Here is a 27976-nt window from a genome sequence, read left to right on the forward strand (position 1 = left end):
GACACATTTTAATTTAAACATATTAATTAACCTAATCATGATTAATTAAGGGTGGGCCCCACTATCATTAACTGATTAATTAATTAACTAACAGTTTAATTAGTTTAGTTATTTGATTAGTTTAATTAATCAAAATTAATTAAGTTAATTAATTCTTTAAATAATTAATTATTATTATTATTTATTTTTATTTATTTATATCTTTTTTTAAACGTTCTGGGGCGTGGGGCCCCCATGTCATAGGCACAGGGGGGTTTAACGGGCGCAACGGGTTGCAGGGCGGACGGCGCCATGAGCCCGACGGGGCAGACCCCGGGCATGCGGGCGACGGTCGCCGAGGCGCGGAGGGGTGAGGCCATCGCGGCAGGGCGGGGCAATGGGCAGGAACAGGGCGCGGGCGCCGGAGCGCCGGAGGTGGCCGCGGGCACGGCCGCGTCGCTGGTGCAAGGGGTGGGGGGCAGAAGCGGGGCGCCGCGGGCGGCTGCGGGTGCGCATCACAGGCGCATGCAGGGGGTGCTCGGCGCGGCCCCGAGCGGTGTGAAGGGGAGGAAGCGAGATGCGTGCGAGCGGAGGCACGATCGGGCGCATTCGTGCGGGGTCAGAGCAGGGGAAGGACGGCCGGGGTTCCTCACCGCAGGGGCCGTAGGGACTAGGCAGCGGGGCGTGAGGAGGAGGACGGGGAAGGCCTCGTTGACGGAGACGACGTCGATGATGGAGTCCGGTGGAGCAGCTCTAGCGAGGGGGTCGAGGAGGGGGACGGCGAGGCGACGTTCCAGGCGGTGGCGTCGGTTCCTGTGGCGACGGCGACGGCACGCTCCCGCTCCAGACCGAGAGGAGGGGGCGCCGAGGCTTCCTGGCGGCCGGCGGGGAAGAGGACGAGGACGCGAGGTCTGGCGGGGAGGCGGTCGAGGTCCGGCGAAGGGCAGCACCAGCGACGGGGCGCGGGGGAGGGGGTCGACGCGGGCGTCGAGGCGATGGGGGCGTCCGGCGACGGGGTCGGGGCGCAGGCGTCGCGAGGTGGGGGGAAGTGGGCTCGTCCCTGATCCAGATCGGATCAGGAAGGGGAGATGAGAGACGTGGGGAGTGGGGGGTGTGTGGTTAGGGTTCGACCGGGGTGGGGGTTATGGGAGAGTGGGGGGGTTGGCCGGTTGGGCCTTTGGCCCGGGGGGTTCTCATATTTTTCCTTTTTTGTATTGTTTTGTTTTCTGTTTTTTTTATTTTATTTCTTTACTGTTTTCATTTGAAGTTTCTTTTGTTTTAGTTTTATAAAATACCAATTGAGCACCTAAATTAATATCACTAATTAGTCCACTTCCACAATTATTTTGGCACACTATTAAAATAGTTATAATAATATAACTTTATAAAATGGCATTAAATTAATTATCTTGCCCTCTGTTTTGGTTGTTTTAGTGCATTTAAATATTATAAGAAATGTTCGTTTCTCCAACATTATTACTCATGAATTTATTCGTCACAGTTAGAACATTTTAGTTTTAATGTTTGAAAACTTTTATTGTTTGTTTGATTTTTAATTTGGACTTGAACCGGTTTCGAACTAACGCAAGATTAACAACAGTAACCATGGTGACATGGCATCATTAATATGGGATTACTGTAGCCTAATTATCCGGGCGTCACAATTCTCCTCCACTACAAGAAATCTCGTCCCGAGATTTAAGAGGTAGTGAAAGGGGGAAAGGTTTTGGTTACGAATCTAGCGGTTCTTCTCATCTTGGCTTGCTCTTCGCGAAGAAGTTGACCCCTGTCGTTGATGTCTTCATTTCTCTACTTCAGGTTATCTTGACGAAGTCGCATCCTTTCTTCGGGGTCTGTCTCGTACTTACGAATAGGTAAGGGGCAGTTCGACAATGATAGAATTCTATAAGGGTTAACCATCGGGGGTTATCCCATGAATGAACACTGGGGTATCTCTCGAGTTGGTCAAATGAAACACATCGAGAGCCAAGCAAGAAGGTATAGTAAGAAGTATCAAGCGGATAGGCAATCGTTCGATGCCCAATTAGGAGGTGAAAGGGTTTCACGGCACGAGAATAAGTATTGCGTCTGATACCAGAGTAGATCACTAGGAAGGTGGCTTGCGAATTACATATCAAGTCCAGTGCGAGGAATATCTTTGGCAACAGGGTGTACAGGAGAGTTAGGTTTCGATCCAGTGGAACTTGTGGATTATGGGCCCACCATGTGGGTTAAAGACAGAAAGAGTGGTGTCATCTTGCACGGTTATGATAACCATGCAGGTCAGACCATAACCTGTCGGTTATGTCGGCAACAGCGTCGGTACCAAGGGCGGGGAACGAAGAGAACCATTTTCCTGCTCGTTGAACGAGGCGGACCAATAGGCAAGGTTCTCGTCCATCGGTGGTTACCGGAATGTCATCAACAAAAGTAACAGGGTCTTACGGACAGAATTGCACACTCAGGTGTTAACATAAGCAGGGGATTAATACTGCTTAGATCATAATGATCACCAGAAAGGTTAGAAAAAACAATGGAAAGGAAAAGGTGTTTATCAAATTAAGAAAACAATGGAAAGGAAAATGTGTTTAAACACATATTTCAGGGGTATATCCTTCCCAAGGGCAAGCAAAGCATGATATCCATGACGGGATATAACGTAGAAAACCCTTTAGGTAAGGGGAGAGTAATTTCATGACATTACCCATACAACGGTGTTTGGATAATTGAGCAAGAAACATTTAGCATTGAGCTGCAAATGCTTTTATTGAAAATCGGAGTTCCACAGACATGCTTCGAGATAGCATTGACAAGGTGTTCAAGCAAAGGTCGGACTTGGATACACAACGGATTCATCAGGAGCAACTTATAAAATAAGACCTACAATTTCCTCTAGGAAGAAAGGTTATCCTTGCAAAAGAAATCATAATGATAGGTCCTCCAGCCAGGGTGCTAGGCATGACATCATATTACCGGGTCATCAAAGGACCAACATCATAACTCCTAGATAGTTGTCCCAACCATCATATCTGACCGAGATTCAGATCCGATTGGTGTCATGATACCTCAGACTCAGGATGCCTGAGAAGAAAAGGTGCAACACAAATTGACGAGATGACAATGTAAGATCCTCAAGAAATGAACTATGGAAGCGAGTTCCGAAACAAGAGTTCATCAGTAAACCAACGAGAGGATGAGGAGGTGGCTGATGGAATCAGCGGCAATTCATCGAGATTAACAAAAGATGGATTTCCACAATTATGTGAACAAGGAGATAACATTTGTCAGATCAAATGGTATAATGATGTATGCTCGAGGAAAACATACACAATTAAACAATGGTTGAAAAGTACACCCGAAATATGGGTTTAGGTAGCATGATCAATGTTAGAATGGTGACTTGATAACCAAAAGACTTAGAATGAAACTATCGGCCATTGACTTCAAAGCAATAGGGTTGCTAGAAGTTTTAGAAGCCGAACAACACAGTTCACCTGTTGGTATCCCGGTTAGAATCAACACGTGAACCTGGAAATGAATGGAGATGGCGAGAAGTAATACTATATCTGGAATTCTTAAGAGGTGGGGCAATCCTCACAACATCCTTGACATGAAGGACAGTAATACTTAAATGTCGAACATAACATAAGCTAGATAGGAAAGAGCTCCATAACATGATCAAGTCTGAATTGGAGGGGGGGCAATAACGTTGCCGATGATAACACAAATCATCGAGGGGTAAGGATGGTATTTCTCATCCTGAATTTCGACTCATATCCTGGAAGAGCTCAAAATGTTGGTGCTGATCACGACACATTTGTCGAGAGATTTCATGAAGATGTAATCTATCGGCGATGACATCAAGTTAGGGGAATGATGAAAGCGAAAGGTTATTGGAACCACGAGTAGGACACAAACTCGAAATCAAGTTTGCTGTTCAAGGAGAAGTGATATGACGAGGAAGATCGATTGTAAGATTAGCTCACCGTCGCAATTTGTGCGCGGGGAAGGACCAGGTAGCACAGTTAAAATTGGCACGATAATGACATAGCCGAGCAGGCTAGGGATGACGTGATCGAGTACGAACTCGTAAGCAAAGGAGATTACTAAGAGTTGTTTAATCGTGATGCGGACTCGATTCAGTTATCGATGTCCTTGAGTGTTTAAGAACTCAGAGCCCGTGAAAAATTGGAATCAATGAGAATGTAATACTTGATGGAGAACTCATAGGAAGTTATGCAGTTCCGTGATAATCTCGAGATACCAGGGGGTAATACTCGACGACAAACCAAAGTAGAGGTTGGACTGGGGTATTGCTCTTACAGAAGACAAGTGCTTAAATTTGTACGAGAAATGGTATTTAAAGGAGAACATGGTCGGAACCACGATTGCAAAAGGCCAGATCCCAGATATAAGATGAACTTATACCAAGGGAATAATTAATTTAAGAGAAGCTTTAATGATAAGAGCTACATCGTGTCCATGGGCATGAACGCAAAGTTCAAGGTCGACTCCCACCTCTTCAATGCATAACCTTTCATTCACTTCTCGCGTTTGATGAAGTTGCAGTGTTGAAAATTTTATCTGGCAAAATACCAGAAGAGTATGACTCATGAAATCTTTCGAGTTCACACATATTATGGAAGGCATAGGTTCAACCCATCGGGGCATCGTGGAAACATATACCACAAGCTTCAATAGTAAATATCACCAGCTCGAAAGCAGAGCATGGTTGGCCAAATCAAGGAATAGGATTTACCAAAGGCATTATGTATCAGGGAAAGAACTTCCAAAGTGATTGAATCTGAAGGACGTTGTCGGATAAAATCCAACAAGGTTCTGATGGTCCATAAAGGATCTGAGGTGAGTATCGGCACACAACCCGAGGAAAAATCAATGCAAAGACCTTGGATTATAGAAACAACTAAGTAACTTAGAGCTCAATTGCAAAGGAATTATGATTTACAAAGCGAAGGATCAGAAACAGACGCTCTGATCAAGGATGGATAAGTTCAATAGACATAGGGGCACAATCGACGACAATTTGATTGGCGAGAACCAGCTCACGTTTCAAATGACGTCTAAGCCGGAAGGATGAATTCTAGGATCTGATTGAGAATTGCGAGCATTCGCAACAAATTGAATCTACGGACTCAAAATGATAATGACAAGAGATGCCAATAAGATTACGAGACTTAATATTAATCATAATGCAAGTAAGCAAGAATTTCAAGAGCAAAAAGGCTCCTGAGGATTTTCGGAAGATCGAATGGTATTTTGAACACTTTTGTGAAATACTTGAAACAACTGGGGATGAGCGGATACTCGGTAAGTGCGAGAATTATCCGTAGGGGTATTCAGGTGACAAGGAACAACAAGGCAGTAAGCTCAAGGATTCTCGGAACAACAGAGATAATTTCGGGGTATCTTGTAATAACAAGATCAACTAGGAAACATTGTATGAATGGCGAGTATACGTGGTTATCCATAGGAGTTCATCGATGAAAGGGAATTGCAAAAGCGATGAACACAAGTTCTCGGGTTATCAGCGGAGAGTATCTTCCGGGTCTTCACGTGCAGCAGACGATCATCAGTAATAAGGGGCTCTCCAGGTGAAAGTGATAACGAGATCCTAATGTTAGATTTAGTAAAATCATTTAACCCGAATAGAAGAGATATCAGAGTCCTAGAGTAAGGATCGAGGAGTAAAAGATCCTAATACCACCCAATGGCGACGTGGGCCCGTAAGCCACACAGCCATGTTAGTAAAAGTTTTTCAATGACTAGACTCGACTTCGGCCAAGGAGTTGGAAAGGGGGATTCCCACAGGCAGTTGGCTCTGATACCAACTTGTGACGCCCCCGATTTGACCGTACACTAATCATGCACGCAAATATGTACGATCAAGATCAGGGACTCACGGGAAGATATCACAACACAACTCTACAACATAAATAAGTCATACAAGCATCATAATACAAGCCAGGGGCCTCGAGGGCTCGAATACAAGTGCTCGATTATAGACGAGTCAGCGGAAGCAACAATATCTGAGTACAGGCATAAGTTAAACAAGATTGCCTTAAGAAGCTAGCACAAACTGGGATACAGATCGAACGAGGCGCAGGCCTCCTGCCTGGGATCCTCCTAACTAACTCCTGGTCGTCGTCAGCGGCCTGCACGTAGTAGCAGGCACCTCCAGTGTAGTAGGAGTCGTCGTCGACGGTGGCGTCTGGCTCCTGGGCTCCAGCATCTGGTTGCGACAACCAGATAGAAAGGAAAGGGGGAAAAGAGGAAGGAAAGCAACCGTGAGTACTCATCCAAAGTACTCGCAAGCAAGGAGCTACACTACATATGCATGGGTATATGTGTAAAGGGGCATATCAGTGGACTGAACTGCAGAATGCCAGAATAAGAGGGGGATAGCTAGTCCTGTCGAAGACTACGCTTCTGGCCATCTCCATCTTGCAGCATGTAGAAGAGAGTAGATTGAAGTCCTCCAAGTAGCATCGCATAGCATAATCCTAACCCGGCGATCCCCTCCTCGTCGCCCTGTTAGAGAGCGAACACCGGGTTGTATCTGGCACTTGGAAGGGTGTGTTTTATTAAGTATCCGGTTCTAGTTGTCATAAGGTCAAGGTACAACTCTGGGTCGTCCTTTTACCGAGGGACACGGCTATTCGAATAGATAAACTTCCCTGCAGGGGTGCACCACATAACCCAACACGCTCGATCCCATTTGGCCGGACACACTTTCCTGGGTCATGCCCGGCCTCGTAAGATCAACACGTCGCAGCCCCACCTAGGCTCAACAGAGAGGTCAGCACGCCGGTCTAAACCCTATGCGCACAGGGGTCTGGGCCCATCGCCCATTGCACACCTGCACGTTGCGTACGCGGCCGGAAGCAGACCTAGCCCCCTTAATACAAGCGCGAGCTTAAGGTCCAATGCGGCGCGCGCCACTCAGTTGCTGACGTCAAAAAGAGCTTCGGTTGATACCACGACGTCGAGTGCCCATAACTGTTCCCGCGTAGTTGGTTAGTGCGTATAGACCAAATGGTCAGACTCAGATCAAATACCAAGCTCTCGTTAAGCGTGTTAAGTATCCGCGAACGCCGACCAGGGCCAGGCCCACCTCTCTCCTAGGTGGTCTCAACCTGCCCTGTCGCTCCGCCATAAAGTAACAGTCGGGGGCCGTCAGGAACCCAGGCCCACCTCTACCGGGATGGAGCCACCTGTCCTTTCAGCCCCCTCACCAGAATCACTTGCGGGTACTCAACGAGCCGACCCGACTTTAGTCACCACATGTGTCATGTATATAAAGTACATAGTATATACCCGTGATCACTTCCCGAAGTGATCACGACCCAGTAGTATAGCATGGCAGATGGACAAGAGTGTAGGGCCACTGATGGAACACCAGCATCCTATACTAAGCAGTAGGATAGCAGGTAAGGGTAACAACTGTAGCAACAATGACAGGCTATGCATCAGTATAGGATTAACCAAAAGCAGTAACATGCTACACTACTCTAATGCAAGAAGTATAGAGAAGGAATAGGCGATATCTGGTGATTAAGGGTGGGGGGCTTGCCTGGTTGCTCTGGCAAGTAGGAGGGGTCGTCTTCGATGTAGTCGAACACACGAACATCAGCAGCGGTCTCGGAGTCTACCGGAAAGAAGTAACGGAGGGGGAACACAATAAATAACAAAGCAATCAAATTAACACAAAGCAAGACACGGCGATATGTTGTGCTAGGGGTGACCTAACGTAGGGATAAGTGATACCGGTGAAGGGGGAAGACATCCGGGAGAGTATCCCCGGTGTTTCACGTTTTCGGACAGATGAAACAAAGAGGGAAAGTTGCATGTTTGCTATGCTAGGGATGCGTGGCGGACGAACGGGTTGCGTATCCGGATTCGTCTCGTCGTTCTGAGCAACTTTCATGTAGAAAGTATTTTCATCTGAGCTACGGTTTATTTTATATGATTTTCAAAAGAATTTATTAATTTCTGGAATTTAATTAATTATTTAATTTAATTCGAAATTGGATTTATGACATCAGCATGATGTCATGCTAACGTCAGCAGTCAACAGGGGTTTACTGGTCAGCCTGACCAGTGGGTCCCACTGGTGAGTGACACATTTTAATTTAAACATATTAATTAACCTAATCAGGATTAATTAAGGGTGGGCCCCACTCTCATTAACTGATTAATTAATTAACTAACAGTTTATTTAGTTTAGTTATTTGATTAGTTTAATTAATCAAAATTAATTAAGTTAATTAATTCTTTAAATAATTAATTATTTTTATTTATTTTTATTTTTTATATCTTTTTTTAAACGTTCTGGGGGCGTGGGGCCCCCATGTCATAGGCACAGGGGGGTTTAACGGGCGCAACGGGTTGCTGGGCGGACGGCGCCATGAGCCCGACGGGGCAGACCCCGGGCATGCGGGCGACGGTCGCCGAGGCGCGGAGGGGTGAGGCCATCGCGGCAAGGCGGGGCAAGGGGCAGGAACAGGGCGTGGGCGCCGGAGCGCCGGAGGTGGCCACGGGCACGGCGGCGTCGCTGGCGCAAGGGGTGGGGGGCAGAAGCGGGGCGCCGTCCGGCGGGCGCGGGCGGCTGCGGGTGCGCATCACAGGCGCGTGCAGGGGGTGCTCGGCGCGGCCCCGAGCGGCGTGAAGGGGAGGAAGCGAGATGCGTGCGAGCGGAGGCACAATCGGGCGCATTCGTGCGGGGTCAAAGCAGGGGAAGGACGGTCGGGGTTCCTCACCGCGGGGGCCGTAGGGACTAGGCAGCGGGGCGTGAGGAGGAGGACGGGGAAGGCCTCGTTGACGGAGGCGACGTCGACGATGGAGTCCGGTGGAGCAGCTCCAGCGAGGGGGTCGAGGAGGGGGACGGCGAGGCGAAGTTCCAGGCGGTGGCGTCGGTTGCTGTGGCGACGGCGACGCCACGCTCCCGCTCCAAACCGAGAGGAGGGGGCGCCGAGGCTTGCTGGCGGCCGGCGGGGAAGAGGACGAGGACGCGAGGTCCGGCGAGGAGGCGGTCGAGGTCCGGCGAAGGGCAGCACCAGCGACGGGGCGCGGGGGAGGGGGGTCGACGCGGGCGTCGAGGCGATGGGGGCGTCCGGCGACGGGGTCGGGGCGCAGGCGTCGCGAGGTGGGGGGGAAGTGGGCTCGTCCCTGATCCAGATCGAATCGGGAAGGGGAGATGAGAGACGTGGGGAGTGGGGAGTGGGGGGGTGTGCGGTTAGGGTTCGACCGGGGTAGGGGGTTATGGTAGAGTGGGGGGGTTGGCCGGTTGGGCCTTTGCCCAGTTGGGCTGGCCAGCCTGTGAGCTGGGCCGGTTGGCCCGGGGGGGTTCTCATCTTTTTCCTTTTTTTGTATTGTTTTGTTTTCTGTTTTTTTTATTTTATTTCTTTACTGTTTTCATTTGAAGTTTCTTTTGTTTTAGTTTTATAAAATACCAATTGAGCACCTAAATTAATATCACTAATTAGTCCACTGCCACAATTATTTTGGCACACTATTAAAATAGTTATAATAATATAACTTTATAAAATGGCATTAAATTAATTATCTTGCCCTCTGTTTTGGTCGTTTTAGTGCATTTAAATATTATAAGAAATGTTCGTTTCTCCAACATTATTACTCATGAATTTATTCGTCACAGTTAGAACATTTTAGTTTTAATGTTTGAAAACTTTTATTGTTTGTTTGATTTTTAATTTGGACTTGAACCGGTTTCGAACTAACGCAAGATTAACAACATTAACCATGGTGACATGGCATCATTAATATGGGATTACTGTAGCCTAATTATCCGGGCGTCACAAGTGCGCTTCGACGCGCTGCTCCGGTGTCAGCAACGCCCGCCGGCGCCGCACCTCCTTCGCATGGGCCTTCGCCATCCGCGACGCCGCCAGCACTGGGATCCTCTCCGGATCCAAATGCCAGTCATGCGGCAGCGTCGCGTCGGGGTACGGCAGAGGCACGCGGTGGTGCCAGTGCCACTCGGCCTGGTGCAACGGCACATTGATGCGCTGCCTCTGCCGGGGAGCGCGCGGCGGCGCGGGAAGGGCGGGGAGGGAGGGGGAATGGCGGGCGGGGGCCTTGCCCTTGCGGCTACTGCCGATGCCGGAGAAGAAGCCCATACTGGCGGTGGCTAGGGTTGTCGTCGGCGTGGGGGCAGGGATGGCCAGATGGGGATGGGGCAAGTGGCAGTGGATGAGGACGGCCCCGTCGCACGCCCGGCTTAAAAAAGGACGACCGCCGTCGCTGACGCGTGGGCCCAAGGTGGGCGGTCGTCATAGATAATGTTGACCGTCATAGTTGGACGGCCGCCAGGTGGGGACGCGGCGGACGGCGAGGAGACACGCGGCGCGTCCGCTTCGCGTCCGCACCGACGCATTCCAGGCGCAATTTTGGGCCGGAAATGGGTCGGACGCCGGGCGGACACGATTTGAGTTTGGGTCGGCGCGTTGTGCCGCCACTTTTGTCCGCGCCGACCCAAACGGACGCGGGCGGACGAAATGGGTCGCCCTATTGGAGTTGCTCTTATGTACACTTTTTTTTCGAGTGAAATGGGAGTTTTATTTCAAAAGTGTAGAGTTACAATCAGCCGACAAAAGTTCAGCTATACATGGATGACCTCTGCGAAGCCAACAAGCCGTACTATGATCAGTTCTACCATGATTTGACAGATAATCTGCTACTCTATTCTGGTATACCGATCGGTCCAACTCATTAGAAGTTAGAACAGACAGTGTCGTTGTCGAATCCAATTGAACAACCACCGGAAGAGTAGTATGCTTGACAGACAGTGCCATCCCCTCCATTATCGCATGTAACTCCGCCTCAAGAGCATCGTTGCAATGAAATAAGTGACGGTGTGCCGAGAAAATAACACTCCCGTCCCAGTTCCGAAGTATCATGCCTGGCCCTGCTGCCCGTCTTCTGCCAAAAAGGAACCATCCACTAATAAAGCTACCTTGCCCGGCACCGGCGGCGGCCATGGTTTGTACGACGCTTTGGCTTTTTTAATTGGTACCGTCAACCACTCCTCCTTCCCCATTTTTCCTTTCACAATCTCTTTTGTACTATACTTATTTGCCTGCTGAATTGATTTCAAATAACTGTCCAGAAACTCTACTGAGACCTCCACCGGAGCAGCATCCTTACCATGTGTTAAATCTGTACGAACTTGCCACACTCGCCAGACTAACATAATTATCATATCCCGCACTTTGTCCGAACAATTTGCAAGTACGTTCAGCAGCCACTCTTCTCCATTGTCCAGCAAGTACTCGTTCCCCGGCAAAGGCCACCTAGTGAAAGCTGAATAAAACTGTTGCTTATTGATGATTTGGTGCGGCATACAAGAGTATATAAGAGGGTACAAACCGACTTGGGGTAGGGGTACAAAACTGAATTGGACTAGAAGTCGTATACCATAATGACTACTCTAACATCCCCCCGCGGTATCAACGGCAGGCTCGACGATGTTGAGACTGAAACAGATATCTTGAAACGGCTTAGTAGGCAGTGCCTTGGTGAAAATGTCAGCAAACTGAGCCGTAGAGGGAACATGAAGCACCCGAACCTGACCAAGAGCAACCTTTTCACGAACAAAATGAATATCAATCTCAATATGCTTTGTGCGTCGGTGTTGAACTGGATTGCTGGTCATGTAGACTGCTGATATGTTGTCACAGTAGACAATAGTGGCCTGCTCAATAGGCCTGTGTAGCTCGGAGAGTAACTGCCGAATCCATATGGTATCTGCAACGGCATGTGCCACAGCGCGATACTCAGCCTCGGCCGACGAACGTGAGACTGTAACCTGTCTTTTCGAAGACCAAGAAATCAAATTGTTACCAAGAAAAACACAAAAACCGGAAGTGGACCTTCAAGTGTCAGGACAACCAGCCCAGTCTGCATCAGAGTATGCGGTAAGCGAGTTTGGAGAAGAATTATTGAGGTGGAGACCATGATTGAGAGTTCCTTTTAAATACCGAAGAATGCGTTTAACATGATTATAGTGAGGAACCCGGGGATCATGCATATAGAGACATGCTTGTTGAACAGCAAAAGAGATTTCAGGACGAGTAATGGTGAGATATTGGAGAGCACCTGTTAGGCTACGATAGAGAGTAGGATCGGAAAAGGGTTCACCGGTAGCCGAAAGTTTAAAACTAGTATCGACAGGAGTGCGAGATGATTGACAGTCAAGCATACCAGCACGATTAAGAAGATCAAGAATATACTGGCGTTGGGAAAGAAAAAGGCTGGAGGAATCTCGAACAACAGCAATGCCTAAGAAATGATGAAGGAGTCCTAGGTCAGTCATAGAAAATTCAGATCTAAGAAGAGAGACAATATGATCTAAGAACTTTTGAGAGGAGGCGGTAAGAATGATATCATCTACATAGAGAAGTAAATAGGCAGTGTCAGAAGTTTGATGATACACAAAAAGAGAGGTGTCGGAGAGAGATGGAGTGAAGCCTATTGTTTGAATGAAGGAGGAGAAGCGTTGAAACAAAGCTCGTGGGGCCTGTTTAAGACCGTAGAGAGATTTCTGAAGAAGACATACATGAGTTGGAAAGGATGGATTTTCAAAACCCAGAGGTTGCTGGCAGTAGACAGTTTCTTGAAGGGAACCATGGAGGAAAGCATTTTTAACATCAAGTTGGTGAATGGGCCATGAAGAGGAGACAGCAACACTAAGAACGGTGCGAATGGTGCCAGGTTTAACAACAGGAGAGAAGGTTTCTTCGTAATCAATTCCTTGTTGCTGAGAAAAGCCACGACAAACCCACCTGGCTTTATATCGTGAGAGGCTCCCATCGGAGTGGAACTTTTGGCGAAAAATCCATTTGCCACAAACAATATTTGTATTGGGAGGACGAGGAACAAGTTGCCAGGTGTTGTTTTGAAGTAAAGCATTATATTCTTCTTGCATGGCAGCGGCCCAATTGGGATCAAGTAGAGCAGTTTTGTAATTCTTTGGAAGAGAAGTGAGAGATACGGAGGTATGAAGGTTTAGGCGGTCTTGGGGTTGATGAAATCCTGATTTGGCCCTAGTACGCATGCGATGATCATTAATCGGGGCTGCTGTAGGAATAGCACGAGGGGGTAAGGTGGGTACTGGTGAGTCCGGCGCAACGGAAGAGTCGGACGAAGGAGTAGGGCTGGGTGGTGGAGTGGGAGCAGGGCTGGGTGGTGGAGTGGGAGTAGGGGCCGGGGGTGTTGGGGAGGAAGCAGGGGTCGGGGGAGTTGGAGACGTCTCGGGTGGGGTGAGTGTATGGTTGGGATTGGCTATGGTGGGTGTTAATGGTGGTGGTGATAAGTTGTGTTCGGCAGGTAGGGGAGTATATAGTTGGAAAGGACAGGGAGAGGGGGTGTTTGCGGAGCTAGGGGTGTTGGATGGTGTAGTAGTGCGTTGTGAGAAAGGAAAAATGTGCTCAGCAAACGTGACATGACGAGAGACATGAACGTGTCCGGTGTGAAGGTCGAGACAGCGATAGCCTTTGTGCTCGTCAGAGAAGCCGAGAAAAGCACATGGGATAGAGCGTGGTGACAATTTATTTGCAGAAGTGGCGTAGGCATTGGGAAAACAGAGACAGCCGAAAACACGAACTGCGGAGTAGTCGGGGTGGGAAAGAAAGAGGGGATAATAGGGAGTAGTGTTGGGTTTAGTTTTAGAAGGTCGAATATTTAGAAGAAAGGTGGCCATGTGTAGGGCTTCAGCCCAAAACTTGGGAGGCATAGATGATTGAATGAGGAGAGTGCGAACTATATCATTGAGGGTGCGAAGAGAGCGTTCTGCTTTACCATTTTGAGGGGAGGTGTAGGGACATGAGAACCTAAGCAGGATGCCATGTTGTAAGAAGAAAGTACGATTTTTAATGTTATCAAACTCGCGACCATTGTCACATTGGATAAAGCGAATTGGGAGGAAGAAGTGAACACACATAGCGTTGAAAATTGAGGAAAAGAGAATGGACCTCGGATTTGTTGCGTAGAGGAAAAGTCCAGACAAAGTGGGTGAAATCATCTAGGATAACAAGGTAGTATTTAAAACCCGAAATACTTGCAATGGGAGAGGTCCATAAATCACAATGTATTAATTCAAAGGGATAAGTGCTACAAGAACTAGAGGAACTAAAGGGAAGATGCACATGTTTGCCTAATTGACAAGACTCGCAAAACACAGAATTATGAGAGTCCCTATGACATGGTATGGTAAATTCACTAAGCATAGAAGCTAAGACGGCGGGGTTGGGATGGCCCAAGCGACGATGCCAGAGATCGACGGAGGCCAGCATGGATGTTGGAGGGGTGGCGGCAGGAACTCCATTAAGAGAATAAAGATCACCGGAGCTATTGAAGCGAGCGATCTCGGCCTTGGTCAGGTAATCCTTCACGGATAAACCAAAAGGGTCAAATTCAGCCGAAACTAGATTGTCGCAAGTAAATTGGCGAACAGAGATAAGATTTATAATGAGGGCGGGTGCAACTAGAACATCGCGAAGTAAAAGAGGTTTGGTGGAAGAGGGAAGTTGAGCCTGACCAACACAATATATAGGAATAGATGATCCATCTCCAAGGATAATGGAAGGGAAAGGAGATTTAGTGCAAGAAGATAACCAATTACTAGATGCAGACATATGACTAGAGGCCCCTGAATCAAAGATCCAATCCGTACCTGAGTTTCCTTGTGCAGCAAAGTTATTCATGGCCTGGAGAAAGGCAGCTTGATCCCAGCTCGGCGTCGCAGGTGAGGGTGGCGTCGGAAGCGGTGCCGGCGGATACGATGGTGAAGGCAGTAGGGCCGGCTGGGGAGTGTAGTAGGCATTGGCCAGCTGTGGTGGGGGTGGCGTCGGGAGCAGGACCGGCTGAGGTGTGTAGTAGGCGCCGCCGTCGGTGCTGTAATGACCATAAGGAGCATACGTCGGGGCGGCGTGATAGGCATTGGCCGGCTGTCGAGGGTTGAGAACCCCGGGAGCACCTGTAGGCGGCCGAAGGCCGGGTTGCCAGGCACCTGAGTATGCCGGCGGAGCACCGAGGGTGGACGGAGCGGACCAGGGCATGGGCCATGCTTGAACAAGCCCCGTCCAAGGATCATGAGGAGGCCGCCGTGCAACCGCAGATGGAGCACTGGTGGGTGGTGCAGGACTCGGTGTTGGGGATGTCGTAGGCGGAACCGAACGAGTCGACGGCGGCCTGTAGATAGGGTTTTTGCCGCGGTAGTTCGGATTAGGACGCCAGCCTGGGGGCGGTTCAACAGATGACGATGCGGACGGCCCGGCGGCAGGAGCCGGCCTGGAAGGCGGCGCTGGTGTAGACGACAGAGGAGGACGAGCCGCAGCATGAAAGACCTTGGGGCGAGAGTCCTTGCGAGCTTGTGTTTCCGCCATGAGTTGTAGCAAGGAACGAACTTTAGCGAAGGTAGGAGGGGGCCATATCATCGGTATGAACGAGGCTTGCTTGTCAAAGTCTTCGCTGAGGCCGACGACGACGATATTGATTAGCTGTGAGTCGCTAACTGTATCGCCGAGTTCGCGGAGCTCATCACCAATGGTCTTAACGCGCTGGCAGAACAGGTTCACCGGGGCGTCTCCTTGCACCATATTGCGAAGCTCGGTGTGGAGAGCGTTTTTCCGAGCGTCGGTGTTGCTTTGGAAGAGCTGACGGAGGGAGTGCCAGATGTTGGCAGCGGTGGCGCCGTCGTGATCGAGCATATTGAAGATCTCGGTGGTGATGCGGGTGTAGAACCACTTGACGATCGCGAGATCGTCTTTCAACCATTGCGGATCGTCGGGGCGGGGAAGACAGTTGGCTGCGACATGCGAGCGCAGGTTGCAGCGGCCGAGGTGGAGATCGAAGAGATGTCTCCAATGATAGTAGTTGTGGGCGGCGAGATCAAGAACTATGGGGATGTAGATGTAGGGGCTGACGTCGAAGATTGTGTCAGCAAGAGATATTGGTGCGGCGAGAATCGGTGCAGGGTAGTTTTGTGGAGCTATGGTGAGGGCCGAGAAAGAAGCGGCCGCGGCGTTGGCAGCCTTGGCGATGAGTGCGGCCCGGCGCTCGAAGTAGCCGGGCGGCGGCGGCGGCGGTGACGTTGGCGGAGCCATACCCTAAACCCTGGGACCGGTATCTGATACCATGAAAGCTGAATAAAACTGTTGCTTATTGATGATTTGGTGCGGCATACAACAGTATATAAAAGGGTACAAACCGACTTGAGGTAGGGGTACAAAACTGGCTTGAACTAGAAGTCGTATACCATAATGACTACTCTAACACCTAAAACGCATGCCATTCCACAACGCCATTGCCTCTGTACACGCAATTAGTGCATGGAAAGAGCTGTCCTCTTCTAATCCACAAAGTGGGCAAGTAGCACTAGTACGTAAGTGCCTATACTGCATGCACTTATGGGTAGCCAGTGCCCCAGTGACCGCCTTCCATGCAAGAATTTTCATTTTTTGCGGCACTCCAGCCCGCCAAATCAGGTTCCATATAGGCCTATTTTCATCAGGCTGACCGCTAGAAGCCTCACCAGCATGAAGCTCCTCGTGATGCTGCATAGCTAGATGATAGGCACTTCGAACAGAAAATCTACCATTCCTCTGCGGCTGCCGAGCAATGAAATCCTCTCGGCTTCGCGCAGAAGTCCGGATTTTCAAAATTTCCTGAACATCCAAAGGCCAAAAGTGTTCTCTGACCAGCTATGTGTTCCAAACCCCATTGCCGTTCAAAAAATCCAAGACTCGGTTTCGTCGACAATTACATTTGGGTGTGACTGGCCGAAAAGACGTACCCCGAGGAATCCATGGATCACGCCAAGTACGGATTTGAGAGCCACACCCCATCCTCCATGTGAAACCTTTCTTTACAAGCTCAAGCCCATGTTTAATTCCTCTCCAAACAGCGGAAGCATTACCTGTAAACACCGTATCCATGAGATTTCCATTAGGGAAATACTTCGCCCTAAGTAGTCGAGAACATAAGCTATCTGGAAACTCCGGTAAACGCTAAGCTTGTTTGGCCAACAAAGCTTGGTTAAAGGCACGCATGTCTCTAAATCCCATGCCGCCCTTGGACTTTGGCAAAATCATCTTATCCCAACTCAGCCATGACATTTTTCTTTTGCCCTTCTCAACACCCCACCAGTACTGTCGCATCAAGTGATTCATTTCATCACAAATGGAAGCTGGCAGTCGAAATACGCTCATCACATAAGTGGGTATTGCCTGAGCCACAAACTTAATCAAAATCTCCTTACTCCCAAAAGACATGTATTGTTCACTCCAATCAACCAAAATTTTGCTTAACCTCTCTAGTATAGATTCAAATCTTCCCTTATGCATTCTTCCATCCGGGACCGGAGGACCTGGATACTTAGGGTCAAAAACCTCCCGAGTTACTTCAAGAATATGCCTTCTGTACACTTGCCTTGCTCTGGCTACGAGCTTGGACGTAGAGGGGTCAGCGAGGGCAGCTTCCTTCGCGTCGGGAGCCAAGAGCGAAGGATCGGAGTTGGGCATGGCCCTGAAGAGGCACTCCTAGTGACCCCGTCGGATGGGGTTAGCGGAGCGCACTTCTATGGCCGTGTAGTTGAAGATCTCTGCCGGCTTTGCCGGGAGCCGCGCGGGTCTCATCGCCTCACGCTCCGCCGGGGTGGAGTCGTGGACGATGCGCAATGCGAGGCGGGGGCAACACAATGACAGGAAACACGAGCCTAACCTGTGGGGCCAGAAACTAATTGTGCGGACGAAACCAGGGAATGGCGAATGCGGCACACAGAGAGCACAAAGCATAAAAGAGCACATATCAACAGAAAACGAAAGTATTCTAAAAAACAAAGAAAGTGAACATGCGTACCACCGACACAATCAACGCTGCTCAACCAACAGCGACGCTATGTTGAGAGGATACCTTTGGATGACCGGCACCGGCATCCGTGCATGGTAAAAGGATAAAAGGGAAAACAATAGCACACACATTATCTTCGGACATGATGTACTTAATACGTATAACCGTTGTTGCAACTCTTCCAAGATGTAGACGGTGAAATGGTTCATTCTCCCAGGACGTGTGACCTATGGGCTGCAATACGGCGAGCGCCCTACAGCGAGAATACCTAGACGGTAACAACGTACTCACAGTACAATCTTAAAAACTAAACGATGAAAGTCATGAGGTCATAAACCGTAAAAATTATATCATCAACAACCTCAAGTATTATATTTCAATTACATCAGCGCATGCCAGCTCAAGTGACACCACACATACGAACCGAGCATCACCCTTAAAAAGAGAACAAATCAAGAAGCAACCTCCCAATGACCTCCTAACTGGCCACAAACAACAGACCAAGAGCGGCTAAACCGTGCCAAACCTGGTAACACCAAATCGGATGAACTGAGCACCATGACGCTGCCCAAAAAAGATCGAGAAGTAGCATCCCTAAGGACCTCCTAACCGGTCACCGACAGCACACCAAAAGTAGCCGGCAAACTAGACCCGTAAAGCAACGGCCCTTGATAGACCCAGCAACAACACAAGAGAGGCACTACCCAGCGCGGGCCAACAACCGAACGAGGGGCACCCAACATTATCCGACCCAACTCAAGCCAATAGCCGAATAAGCTGTGGCGACAGCCACTTCGAGCAACGCACAAGGCCATCGACAACACACGAAAGGTGGTTGACAAACTGGCCCCGGAAAATAATGACCCTCCACCGACCCGACGACATCGCATGAGTGGTATGACCCAGTGCAGGCTAGCAACTGAACGAGAGGTACCCAGCATAATCCGACCCAACGCAGGCCAACAACCTAGTAAATAGCATGAAGCTATTACTTTACAGGTTAGGGTTTCAAAAAACTACCGCTTTTTAATTTTTTTCTCAGATAACTACCAAGTCAGGGGTCGACTGTTTCAAAAAACCCAAAACGCCGAGTACTTATCAATTGATCACGATTATGACAGGTGGGCCCGATGCGTAAGAGCTCTAATTGTTTGACCGTTTGTTTGACTGTTAGGGGTGGGCCTGCACACAAATTTAAAAAAGCAATCCGGTCCCTGCATTTTTTTTAAAAAGCAATCGGGTCCCTGCTCTCAGATCCGGGAAGCCAGTGGCCCTCCTCTCGCTCCCGAGCTCCACCTCGTGACCCAGCCTCCTTCGGCCGGTGAGCCGCCCGCCATCGGCGCTCACCGGGGCTCAATCCCGGCCGCTCCTCCGCCTCACCTCCTTCTCTCCCGCCTCTCTACGCCCGCCGCTTAGCCGTGGTGCACAACGCCGTCGGGCCAGTGGCCGCCTCTACGCCGGCTCCCCATGGCGGGCGGCGAGCCCTGGCGGCCCCATGGCGGGCGGCGAGCCCCTGGAGACTCCCGATGGCGCGCGACAGCGGGGTGACACGAGCAGAGCCCCATGGCGGGCGGCGGCGCGGCGACCCATGCCGGAGCCTCACGGCAGCGAGGAGACTCCAGGCGGTGTGCGCGACGGCGCGGCGGCCCATGCCGGAGCCCCACGACTGCGCGGAGACTCCAGGCAGCGCGCACGGCGAACCCCGTTGCGGAGGAGGCCGGTGAAGCCGGCGAACTACTTGTCACTAGGAGCGCCGGCGAGCTCCTACCAGCAGTACCAGCTTAGGGGGGCTCGACATAGCATAGGGCAGCGGCCGGACGTGGCATAGGACGGCGGTTTGGGCCAGCAGTGTGGCCGGCGGCCATGGCGGTTCTCCGGCGTTGTTCGCAAGCAGGGAAAGTGGAGGAGAAGAAGGGAGGCAGAGAGGAGAAGAAGGAGATGACTAGATGAGAAGAGACACTGACATGTGGGTCCCACATGTCAGTTAACGGTCAAACAAACGGTTAAACTAATGCTTCGTTTAGGTGTGGGTCCGACCTGTCATAATCACCAGCAATTGATAAGCACTCGGCAATTTGGGTTTTTTGAAACAGCCGACCCCTGACTTAGTAGTTATCTGAGAAAAATTAAAAAGCAGTAGTTTTTTGGAACCATAACATGTAAAGTAGTAGCTTTATGCTGTTTACTCCCAACAACCAGATGGGAGATACCCAGCACAAGCCAACAACCGAATAAGCCGCGTCAACGGCCACTCCGACCAACGCACGACACGACACATGCACGTGCAACGAGAAACATTACAGAAAAGCTGGCCCCGAGCGTGCCCGCGGCCCATGGGTCATGGACCTCTGAGGTCGACGGCGCGGTGAGGAACACCCTGGCCCGATCAGGCGGGGGTAAAGCCGGCACGCGGACATCGGCGCGGAACGACACCCAGTGCCCCAGGAGGCAGGTACTCCAACATTCTTTATAGGAGTAATTTGTCTACTATTAGTGCCATATTTTATTAGTGTTATCTTTAGCAACGATAACTCCACCCTCACTCTCTTTCATCCCCATCGTGTACGCCGATGGATCCTTCTATAGTGGCTGCGCCTCCTAAGCCTATTACCTAGCTATCTTTCTTGTCAAGCTCTTCTCTGATACCTCCGCAAGAAAGAAGAGATCTGATTTATACCTTTTTCAACATCATAGGAAAAAAGAATGAATATAAATTTCCGTATGACTATCTCTGCAGAGAGATTATAATGCGGAATGCGGGGCAATGTTTATGTTTCTTCTTTTCATAACATTTATTCTCTTGGGTGCCTAAGGTCATGTCCAATGCAAGAACACTTATATAGACACCTAAAGAAAGAGAACAATGTAAGTTTCACAAGCTTTAATACAAAATATTATTTTAGAGGAGCCTAGACACCTAAAAAGCACTAAGAATTTACTTAAACGTTGAACCTCGAATTAAGAAACAATATCATGATTTGCATTGAGCAATCATGCTTTGGATGGGAATAACTCTCGTACAAGCTAAACGGTCTAAACGTAAAAAACGAGGGACCAAGTCAAGAATAGCCTTGCTTGTCGAGTGGTCGACCCCCCATGGCCAAGAGGTGCGCATGGCCTCAAACCGAGTGCTAATTTCTTTTCAACCTATTTTTCCCTCTACCTTCCCTTGTTTCTCGCTCCTCCCCATGACATTCCTCTCGCGCAAACCTTCTCCCTCCCCCCTGCAGCTAGCATCTCTCTCCTTCTCCTCTCTCCCCTCCAAGCTCCATTTCCGGTTTCCCACGTTGTGTAGGGGGCTTTGAAGACGCACAAAAATGGTTACCTCTTTATCTATCTACCTCTTCTCTCTCTATCTATCTATCTCTCTCTCTCTTTATTTCTCTCTCTCTCTCTATGAACTAGTTCTTGATCAATCAATGTGCATGGTCGGATAAATTGTAGGCGAACTCTGCATCTGGTCTGGCTGTGCACGACGACTGCAAGATCAAGTTCTCGGACCTGAAGGCGAGACGAAGCTTCAGGTTCATCGTGTTCAAGATCGACGAGAAGTCGATGGAAATCAAGGTGGAGAGGCTCGGTGAGACCAGTTACGGCTACGAAGAATTCACAAACATCCTCCCAGCTGACGAGTGTCGCTATGCTGTCTATGACCTCGACTTCGTAACCGACGAGAACTGCCAGAAGAGCAAGATCTTCTTCTTCTCCTGGTATGGGCCTACTTATACCACATGCCTATTCATGATTGTGATGTGTTTTCTCCCATTGCATCGTAGCCTTAGTCCATCAACTTCTGTTTTTGGACTTCTCAGTCCATCAACTTACCCGCAAAAAAGAAAAACAACTTACCCTGTAAGAGGCACTACAACAAAAATGCTAGACTCACGCATCATTACAGAGTCCCCCCCCCCCCCCCCCCGCCCCCCGCGATTTTCCCATGGCCAAGCATAAATTGCCAAGTGACTCAACCCCATAATAACTCCGTGTGTGTAGCTTTATTCGGCACTACAATCATTGCTTCTTCATAAGTTTGTTGTTTTGAATATCATCAATGTCTACTATACGATATTTCGCCATAAGTTTTCTTGATCGCATATACTGTTGTTGTAATTCTAGTAGCATAGATTTTTTCTGCTTCTTCCTCTTTATGTAAAAACCTTTTTATTTTGGAAAATCTCTAAAAAATGCTGTGAGAAGAAATTCTCACAGTTCCGGGTAAAAAAAATCAATTAATATTACCCAAGTATTTATGGGTAGTCCAAATATAACCATTTGTAGACAACACATCTAAATATATATATTATTGTAAAAAAGGAATGCTTGTATTCTAAAACAATATGTAAGTAAAGGCAGGATAAACGAATCGCTGAAAAAAAATCCCCTTCAAGAAAATGCTGAAAAATTTCTACAACCACTATCTCATTACATATTAGTCATTACCAATCAAGAGGTCCTTTGATATTGCAAGAGGCCTTTGGATCAATGGCACTACAAAGTTTTTATGGATGGTTGTCGGTGTCTTATATAGAGTGCCCCTCATGTAGCGCTCACCCCCCCCCCCCCCCCCCCGATCAAGGCCCCTTAATTTTCTTAAGGGCGTGGCTAAAAGGCTCGCTAGATATTAATCCTTCCAAACCGACAATTATATGCTAAGCAGTGATAACTTGGAGCTAATCCACACTAACATGTACTCCCTTCGTTCCAAAATAGATGACCCACTTTAGTACAAAGTTGAGTCATCTATTTTGAAACAGAGGGAGTAGAAGGGATCGGGGGTTTGTATGTTCAATTTTATGCTAATTAGTGATAATTTTTGCTAATCACAATTGTGTGCTAATCTATGCTAATTTGACACAGATTATCTCTATTGGATTTTATCTTACTTAAAATTAGTAATATGCATGTTGTTATTTATTTATATTTTCAGATGGTGGCCGACACCATAGCATTAGCATTCTTAATTGAGTTATTAAATCATAGGGCAGGGGTGTGGTTTGAGGGAGCTGATAGAAGGTGAAGGGAGTGTTTGGGGAATGTTTTGAGAGAGGCCCCGAGATGCCCCGCGTCGCCTCCCTAGCGTCTTGAAAAAAAACATAGCCGGAGTCTCGTCGCCGCCGGAGAGGACTCCCGGGCAAAGGTAGGGCTGGCCCCGAGGAAGGTAGCCGCGGGGCACCTTGCCCAGTGGTGGCACGGGCACTCGGCGCGGTAGCTTGTAGCTACGGGCGGCAACGACCACCGCCGCGGGATGGGCCCGGCGATGCTCCGGATCATGGCGCGTGACGCCGGTTGTGGCCTGGGCGTTGTCCTAGCTCGGCGGCCTTGGCTCGGTAGCCTGGATCTGGGGATCCCTTCCCCGATCTATGGCCCTGGGTCAGGCTTCCAGGTCGAGTTCGGCCAGGATTGCGGTGCAGAGGCGGCGGTCGCCCATGCTGTGCGCTTGCCTGGTGGTGGCGGCCAGCCAGGAGGTGGCAGCGGATCTGTCCTCGGATATGTGACAAGACAATCGGTGAAGACCGAGCCTCGACTACGGTAATGACGGCGTCTCTTAGCGTCGTTATCCTATTGTAGGCATCATCACAACATGTCGTGTCGCTTCTTTCGGACTGCTCCGAGGAAACCCTAGATCTGTTCCCGGATCGGACCATGGCGTCGTCTCGCGCCACGCTCCTTGCTGGAGGCATCGTTTTGGAGCAGGTGCCGACTCGAGTGCACATGTGGCAGAGCAGCATGGTTTCTACCGCATCATCGACGACGGATCTCGGCGGCATGGCGCAACAGAGTTTCGATGACGAGGCCATGTGGATGGATGCATGCAGGATGGTGGCACTGTCTGGCGTCGTGGTGACGTCGATGGTAGTATGGCATAGCGAGATGAATGCATTGATAACTACCAAAGAAGGGTCAGCTGATCTTAGAACGTGCGCATGCAGTGCGCGCAGAGAGTCTAGCTAGACCGGTTGGTGCTCTCGGCTTGCTAGCGAGCAACTTCATGAGGCCATCAGAATAGATGTTATGTGTTGATACGCGGTGAGGGCACGCCATCAGTTTTCTAGGTGTAGCGGCAATAGTGGTCAGGATGGTGGCTTTGGTTTGATCGATGTATTTGGTCTGTTTGGCTATGTGGAATAATATAATATAATGGTTGTGTGCATCGGTCGATGCAGAGGCTGAAGGTATTCCTCCTTTTCAAAAAAAAAAGTTATATAGATAGATATACCGATCATATTTGGGGTGTGGTGGGGGAGAGCGAGGGCTGCTAGAGATACTATTACACATTCCAGAATTCTCTGGTAACGGTAGTTCGAGCACGTACATAAATGCCTTTCAAAGTTTATAGTTTTGAGAAAAAAATATAGGTTTATATGTGAATGTTGATTGAAGCTTTGTTGGCACCAACTGAGAAATGGTTTTGCCTGATTTTGGTCGAAAAGTTATAGATTTGTAGTGTGTGTTCATTCGACACCTTTGGAAGCACTGTTTTGATCCTCCTATAGACACTGTGGTGCATTATAATAATCATATTTTCTCGAATACGCACGAGTGTATGTATCATTCACTAGAGAAGAAAAGGAGAAAGAGGCTCCCCAAAGCCACGGTTACAAGCATTATAATAATCATATTTGACTAGATTACTTCTGGATACTCGAATGTAAACGTCCATTTACCTTATGCATAACTATTTTCAGTACCATTTTACTCATATATCAATTATAATAAGAGTAGGGCAATTTGGAGACCGACTCCATAAAGCCCTTAATATTGAAAATTTCAAAATTTAAACTTTTCAGTTTCTAAATATTTCAAAAAAAACACATGTATACAACGATGTAATGTGTGTGTAAAATTTCAGAATGAAATACCTTGAATTGCGGGCCACACAAAAAATCAAGGACTGTAAGCATGAAACAATACATATGCTAAAACTCATATTTGTTTATTTTTTGTAGCTCTCATTTTAACATATTTCGTCCCGAAAATTTACATGCATGTAAATTTCTAGTTATATGTGTATTTTTTTTCTGAAATTTCCGAAAACTGAAAGTTCTGACTTTTAAAGTTTTCAAATTAAGGCCTACACGAAGCTCGGTCCTCATATTATATTATGGGACCGGGGGAGTATTATTAATTTCCCCATATGCATAACATTTATGGACAGACATAGATGTCTTCACTTAAAATGATGGAGTGTTTCCTTGCTTCAATAATATAGGTCTCCTGACACGGCAAGAACAAGGAGCAAGATGCTTTATGCGAGCTCCAAGGACAGGTTCAGGAGGGAGATGGACGGCATCCAGTGCGAGATCCAAGCGACCGACCCCAGTGAAATGAGCCTCGACATCATAAAAAGCCGAGCTCACTAATGAAGCACAAGTACATATACTCCAGCTCCACAACGTACAATGAATATATCCATATGAAACCCTTCCGCAATCGACGGCTCACGCCATGCCCATGGATTAATGGGCATGGGATACCTCTCGCTTACAACTATCGTTTAAATCATTTGTTCCATATGCTATCTTTCAGTCTTGGGGATAAGCTCTGTCGACATTGATGCGCATATGATTTCTTAATTCCGTTGTTTATTTTCCATGTGCTTGTTCCAATTTTTTAAGGTGCATGCATGTATGTGGTCTTCTCAATGCGTCTGAAAAGATGAAATAGGTCATTAGGCTTCTCAGTACAATCCACACGTCTTATATAATCTATGTGCAATCCCCACTACAAAAAGAACAAAATAATCTTAGAACAGTTGTATATATACTCCCGACTACAAAAAACAACAACAAAATATAAAAAAGACCTTTTTTGCGATGAAAAGCAGGGTACTTATTCCAAATTCACAGGTTCAAAAGGAGACCCCGCCTTCTTTGTGTCAACTAACTCATGATGGCTGATGGATAGGAGTGGAACGAAAATCTAATTAAACAAATTTTGTACCCTTTGGATGATGACGAGATATGCAGGATCAATATCCTGACTTCGGAGGCGGAGGACCGTATTGCTTGGCACTATGAAAACAATGGAGTTTTTTCAATCAAGAGCACCTAGAAGTTGGCCACTAAGAGTCAGCTCCAGCAAAGTCAAACCACTTCCAATTCTTCTAGGGACCCAAATGACCGCAACATTTGGGACCTCATCTGGAAAGCGCAGGTGCCCGAGAAAGTTATAATCTTTGGATGGAGAGTGGCGACAAATACTTTGGCTACGAAGGAAAACAAACACAGAAGAACCCTCGATATGGATGGCACTTGTGTAAGTGCATCAAGTGCTCCCTTAGTGCTTTTGGAGTATTGAAGACAAATAGGTTAAAAGACTAATGTGTTTGTGAGCATACACAGGAGTAATAGTCCCTAAAGATTTGGTTTAACCGACGGAAGACGACCCCTAAAAATTTATTTCTTCAAGTGAAGAAATTGGTACGGATTTTAAAGAAATTGATGTGAAGACTTTGGAGCTTGAAGACTTCTGTTTTTGTTGTTTCTTCTTATTTGAGTCATAGGAAAAACCATACTGTTAAAGGGGTCTAGGTGAAACATATTTCATATTTGCAATGTGATGCTCAAACCTATACATACACTTGCCGCTTCGAGTGAAGCCTTTGAAAACCTCTGGAACAGCTGACGAATTTGCTAGCGACAGTGACACAGTTCATCTGAACGCTGACGAATTTGGTCAGGTTGAGGAGTTGGGATTTCGACAGTGCGGTCTGCTTATCATGAGGAAATTGAGTGCCCCGACGAAACTGAGAGTTTGATTTTCTGACCGTTGTTGCGCTGTGTGCCAGCTGTCGAGTGGACCTTATCCTCACAACGGTCATGTTCGAAGGGGCATTTATGACATTTCATGTCGGGTTGCCCTGGCTATAAATAGCCGTCCCCTACAACCACTTGTTGGTTGGCTGCTCTAGAGAGAACTTGACACTTGTCATTTGAGAGCAACCCTTCTCCTGACGAGTTTGAGAGAAATCCAAGTGAGGAAAAACCCAACCAGAGCCAAAGTGATTTGAGCATCACTGAAGAGATTCACTACTGCAGGATGGTCCAAATGTGACAGTCCAATTAAAGACCCTTCGAGAAAACTGTGTGTGTTGCATTAATCGCAAACCGCGGTGTAAGAAATGGCACAAACTATTTGTGATGATGGAGACATCAAACATGGTTCAGATTAGTGTTTCGTGTGCGATATGTGGCATACGCTTGATCCATATGAACTGTTTGCGATGAGCATAACAACAGAAATGGCCAGCTAGATGAAAGCGTGTGCGATATACGGCATACAGTTCACTCGGGTGAACTGTTTGTGATTAGGCAACACAACAGAAACGGTCAACAAAATAAAGGTGTGTGCGATATACGGCATAAAATTCACTCGGATGAACTGTTTGCGATGAGCCTAGACAACAAAAACGGTTCAACTTAACAAGATGTGTGTGGCAAACATGTCTGTAATCAGAAATGTGTGCGAAGACTAATAATAACATAGACGATTGCTACTAATAAGCCGTGTGTGTTGTGGGCAAACGTTTGCTGGTATGCAATTGTCAGCGATTGATGAATTCATCACCGACGGGTTTCCTAGTATGCTGCGTGTGCGATGTGATATGCTCTATATACACAACATCTATACTCTACAGAAGAACAACATACATACTTATAACATGACATGATTGCAAAACCAAATTAAGCATCCAATTATGTGTAACACCCTGAGGATCATGCTACAGTAACTCTCTGTGATTAAGCTAATCATGTTGCTAAACAGGGCATGATCACATTTGGAATCACATTTCTTTTCAAACTCCTAATTCAAACTTCAATTAAAATTAAAGTGGAAAATAAATGTTTTCAAAAATTTAAACAAAATTGTTCGGTGGGTGCCAAATAATACACTGGTAATTATGGTGGAGAAAACACATTTTTATAAAATACCTAAATACTTTTAAATGAAATAAAACAGAAAAGAAAATAAACAAAAAAGGAAAATGCAAAAGAACACAGACAAAGAAAAAGAAAAAAGAGGAGGCCCTTCCCCCCCCCAACTGGACCCCTGGCCCGACTGGGCCGACCCCCGGCCCAGCCCACCTCTCCCACTCGCCCCCTTCCCTGTT

General features: G+C 48.0%; 1 protein-coding gene across 1 annotated transcript; it reads left to right on the plus strand.

Annotated features, from left to right (window-relative positions):
- Positions 1–21025: 21025 nt before the first annotated feature.
- On the plus strand, positions 21026–25458 carry LOC123049200 (actin-depolymerizing factor 9). The gene is made up of 3 exons (XM_044472165.1): positions 21026–21185; positions 21310–21575; positions 25076–25458. Exons 1-3 carry the CDS (start codon positions 21183–21185, stop codon positions 25224–25226), a joined length of 420 nt encoding a protein of 139 aa, XP_044328100.1. The 5' UTR covers positions 21026–21182; the 3' UTR covers positions 25227–25458.
- Positions 25459–27976: the final 2518 nt, after the last annotated feature.

This window comes from Triticum aestivum, chromosome 2D (assembly GCF_018294505.1).
Source record: "Triticum aestivum cultivar Chinese Spring chromosome 2D, IWGSC CS RefSeq v2.1, whole genome shotgun sequence".
In the NCBI taxonomy this organism is placed as follows: Eukaryota; Viridiplantae; Streptophyta; class Magnoliopsida; order Poales; family Poaceae; genus Triticum; species Triticum aestivum.

What these genes read in the sequence shown, in the direction of transcription:
- LOC123049200 (XM_044472165.1), top strand. An exon ending in AAGATCTTCTTCTTCTCCTG is followed by an intron (nt 21,576 to 25,075) that starts GTATGGGCCTAC and finishes TCAATAATATAG; the next exon opens with GTCTCCTGACACGGCAAGAA.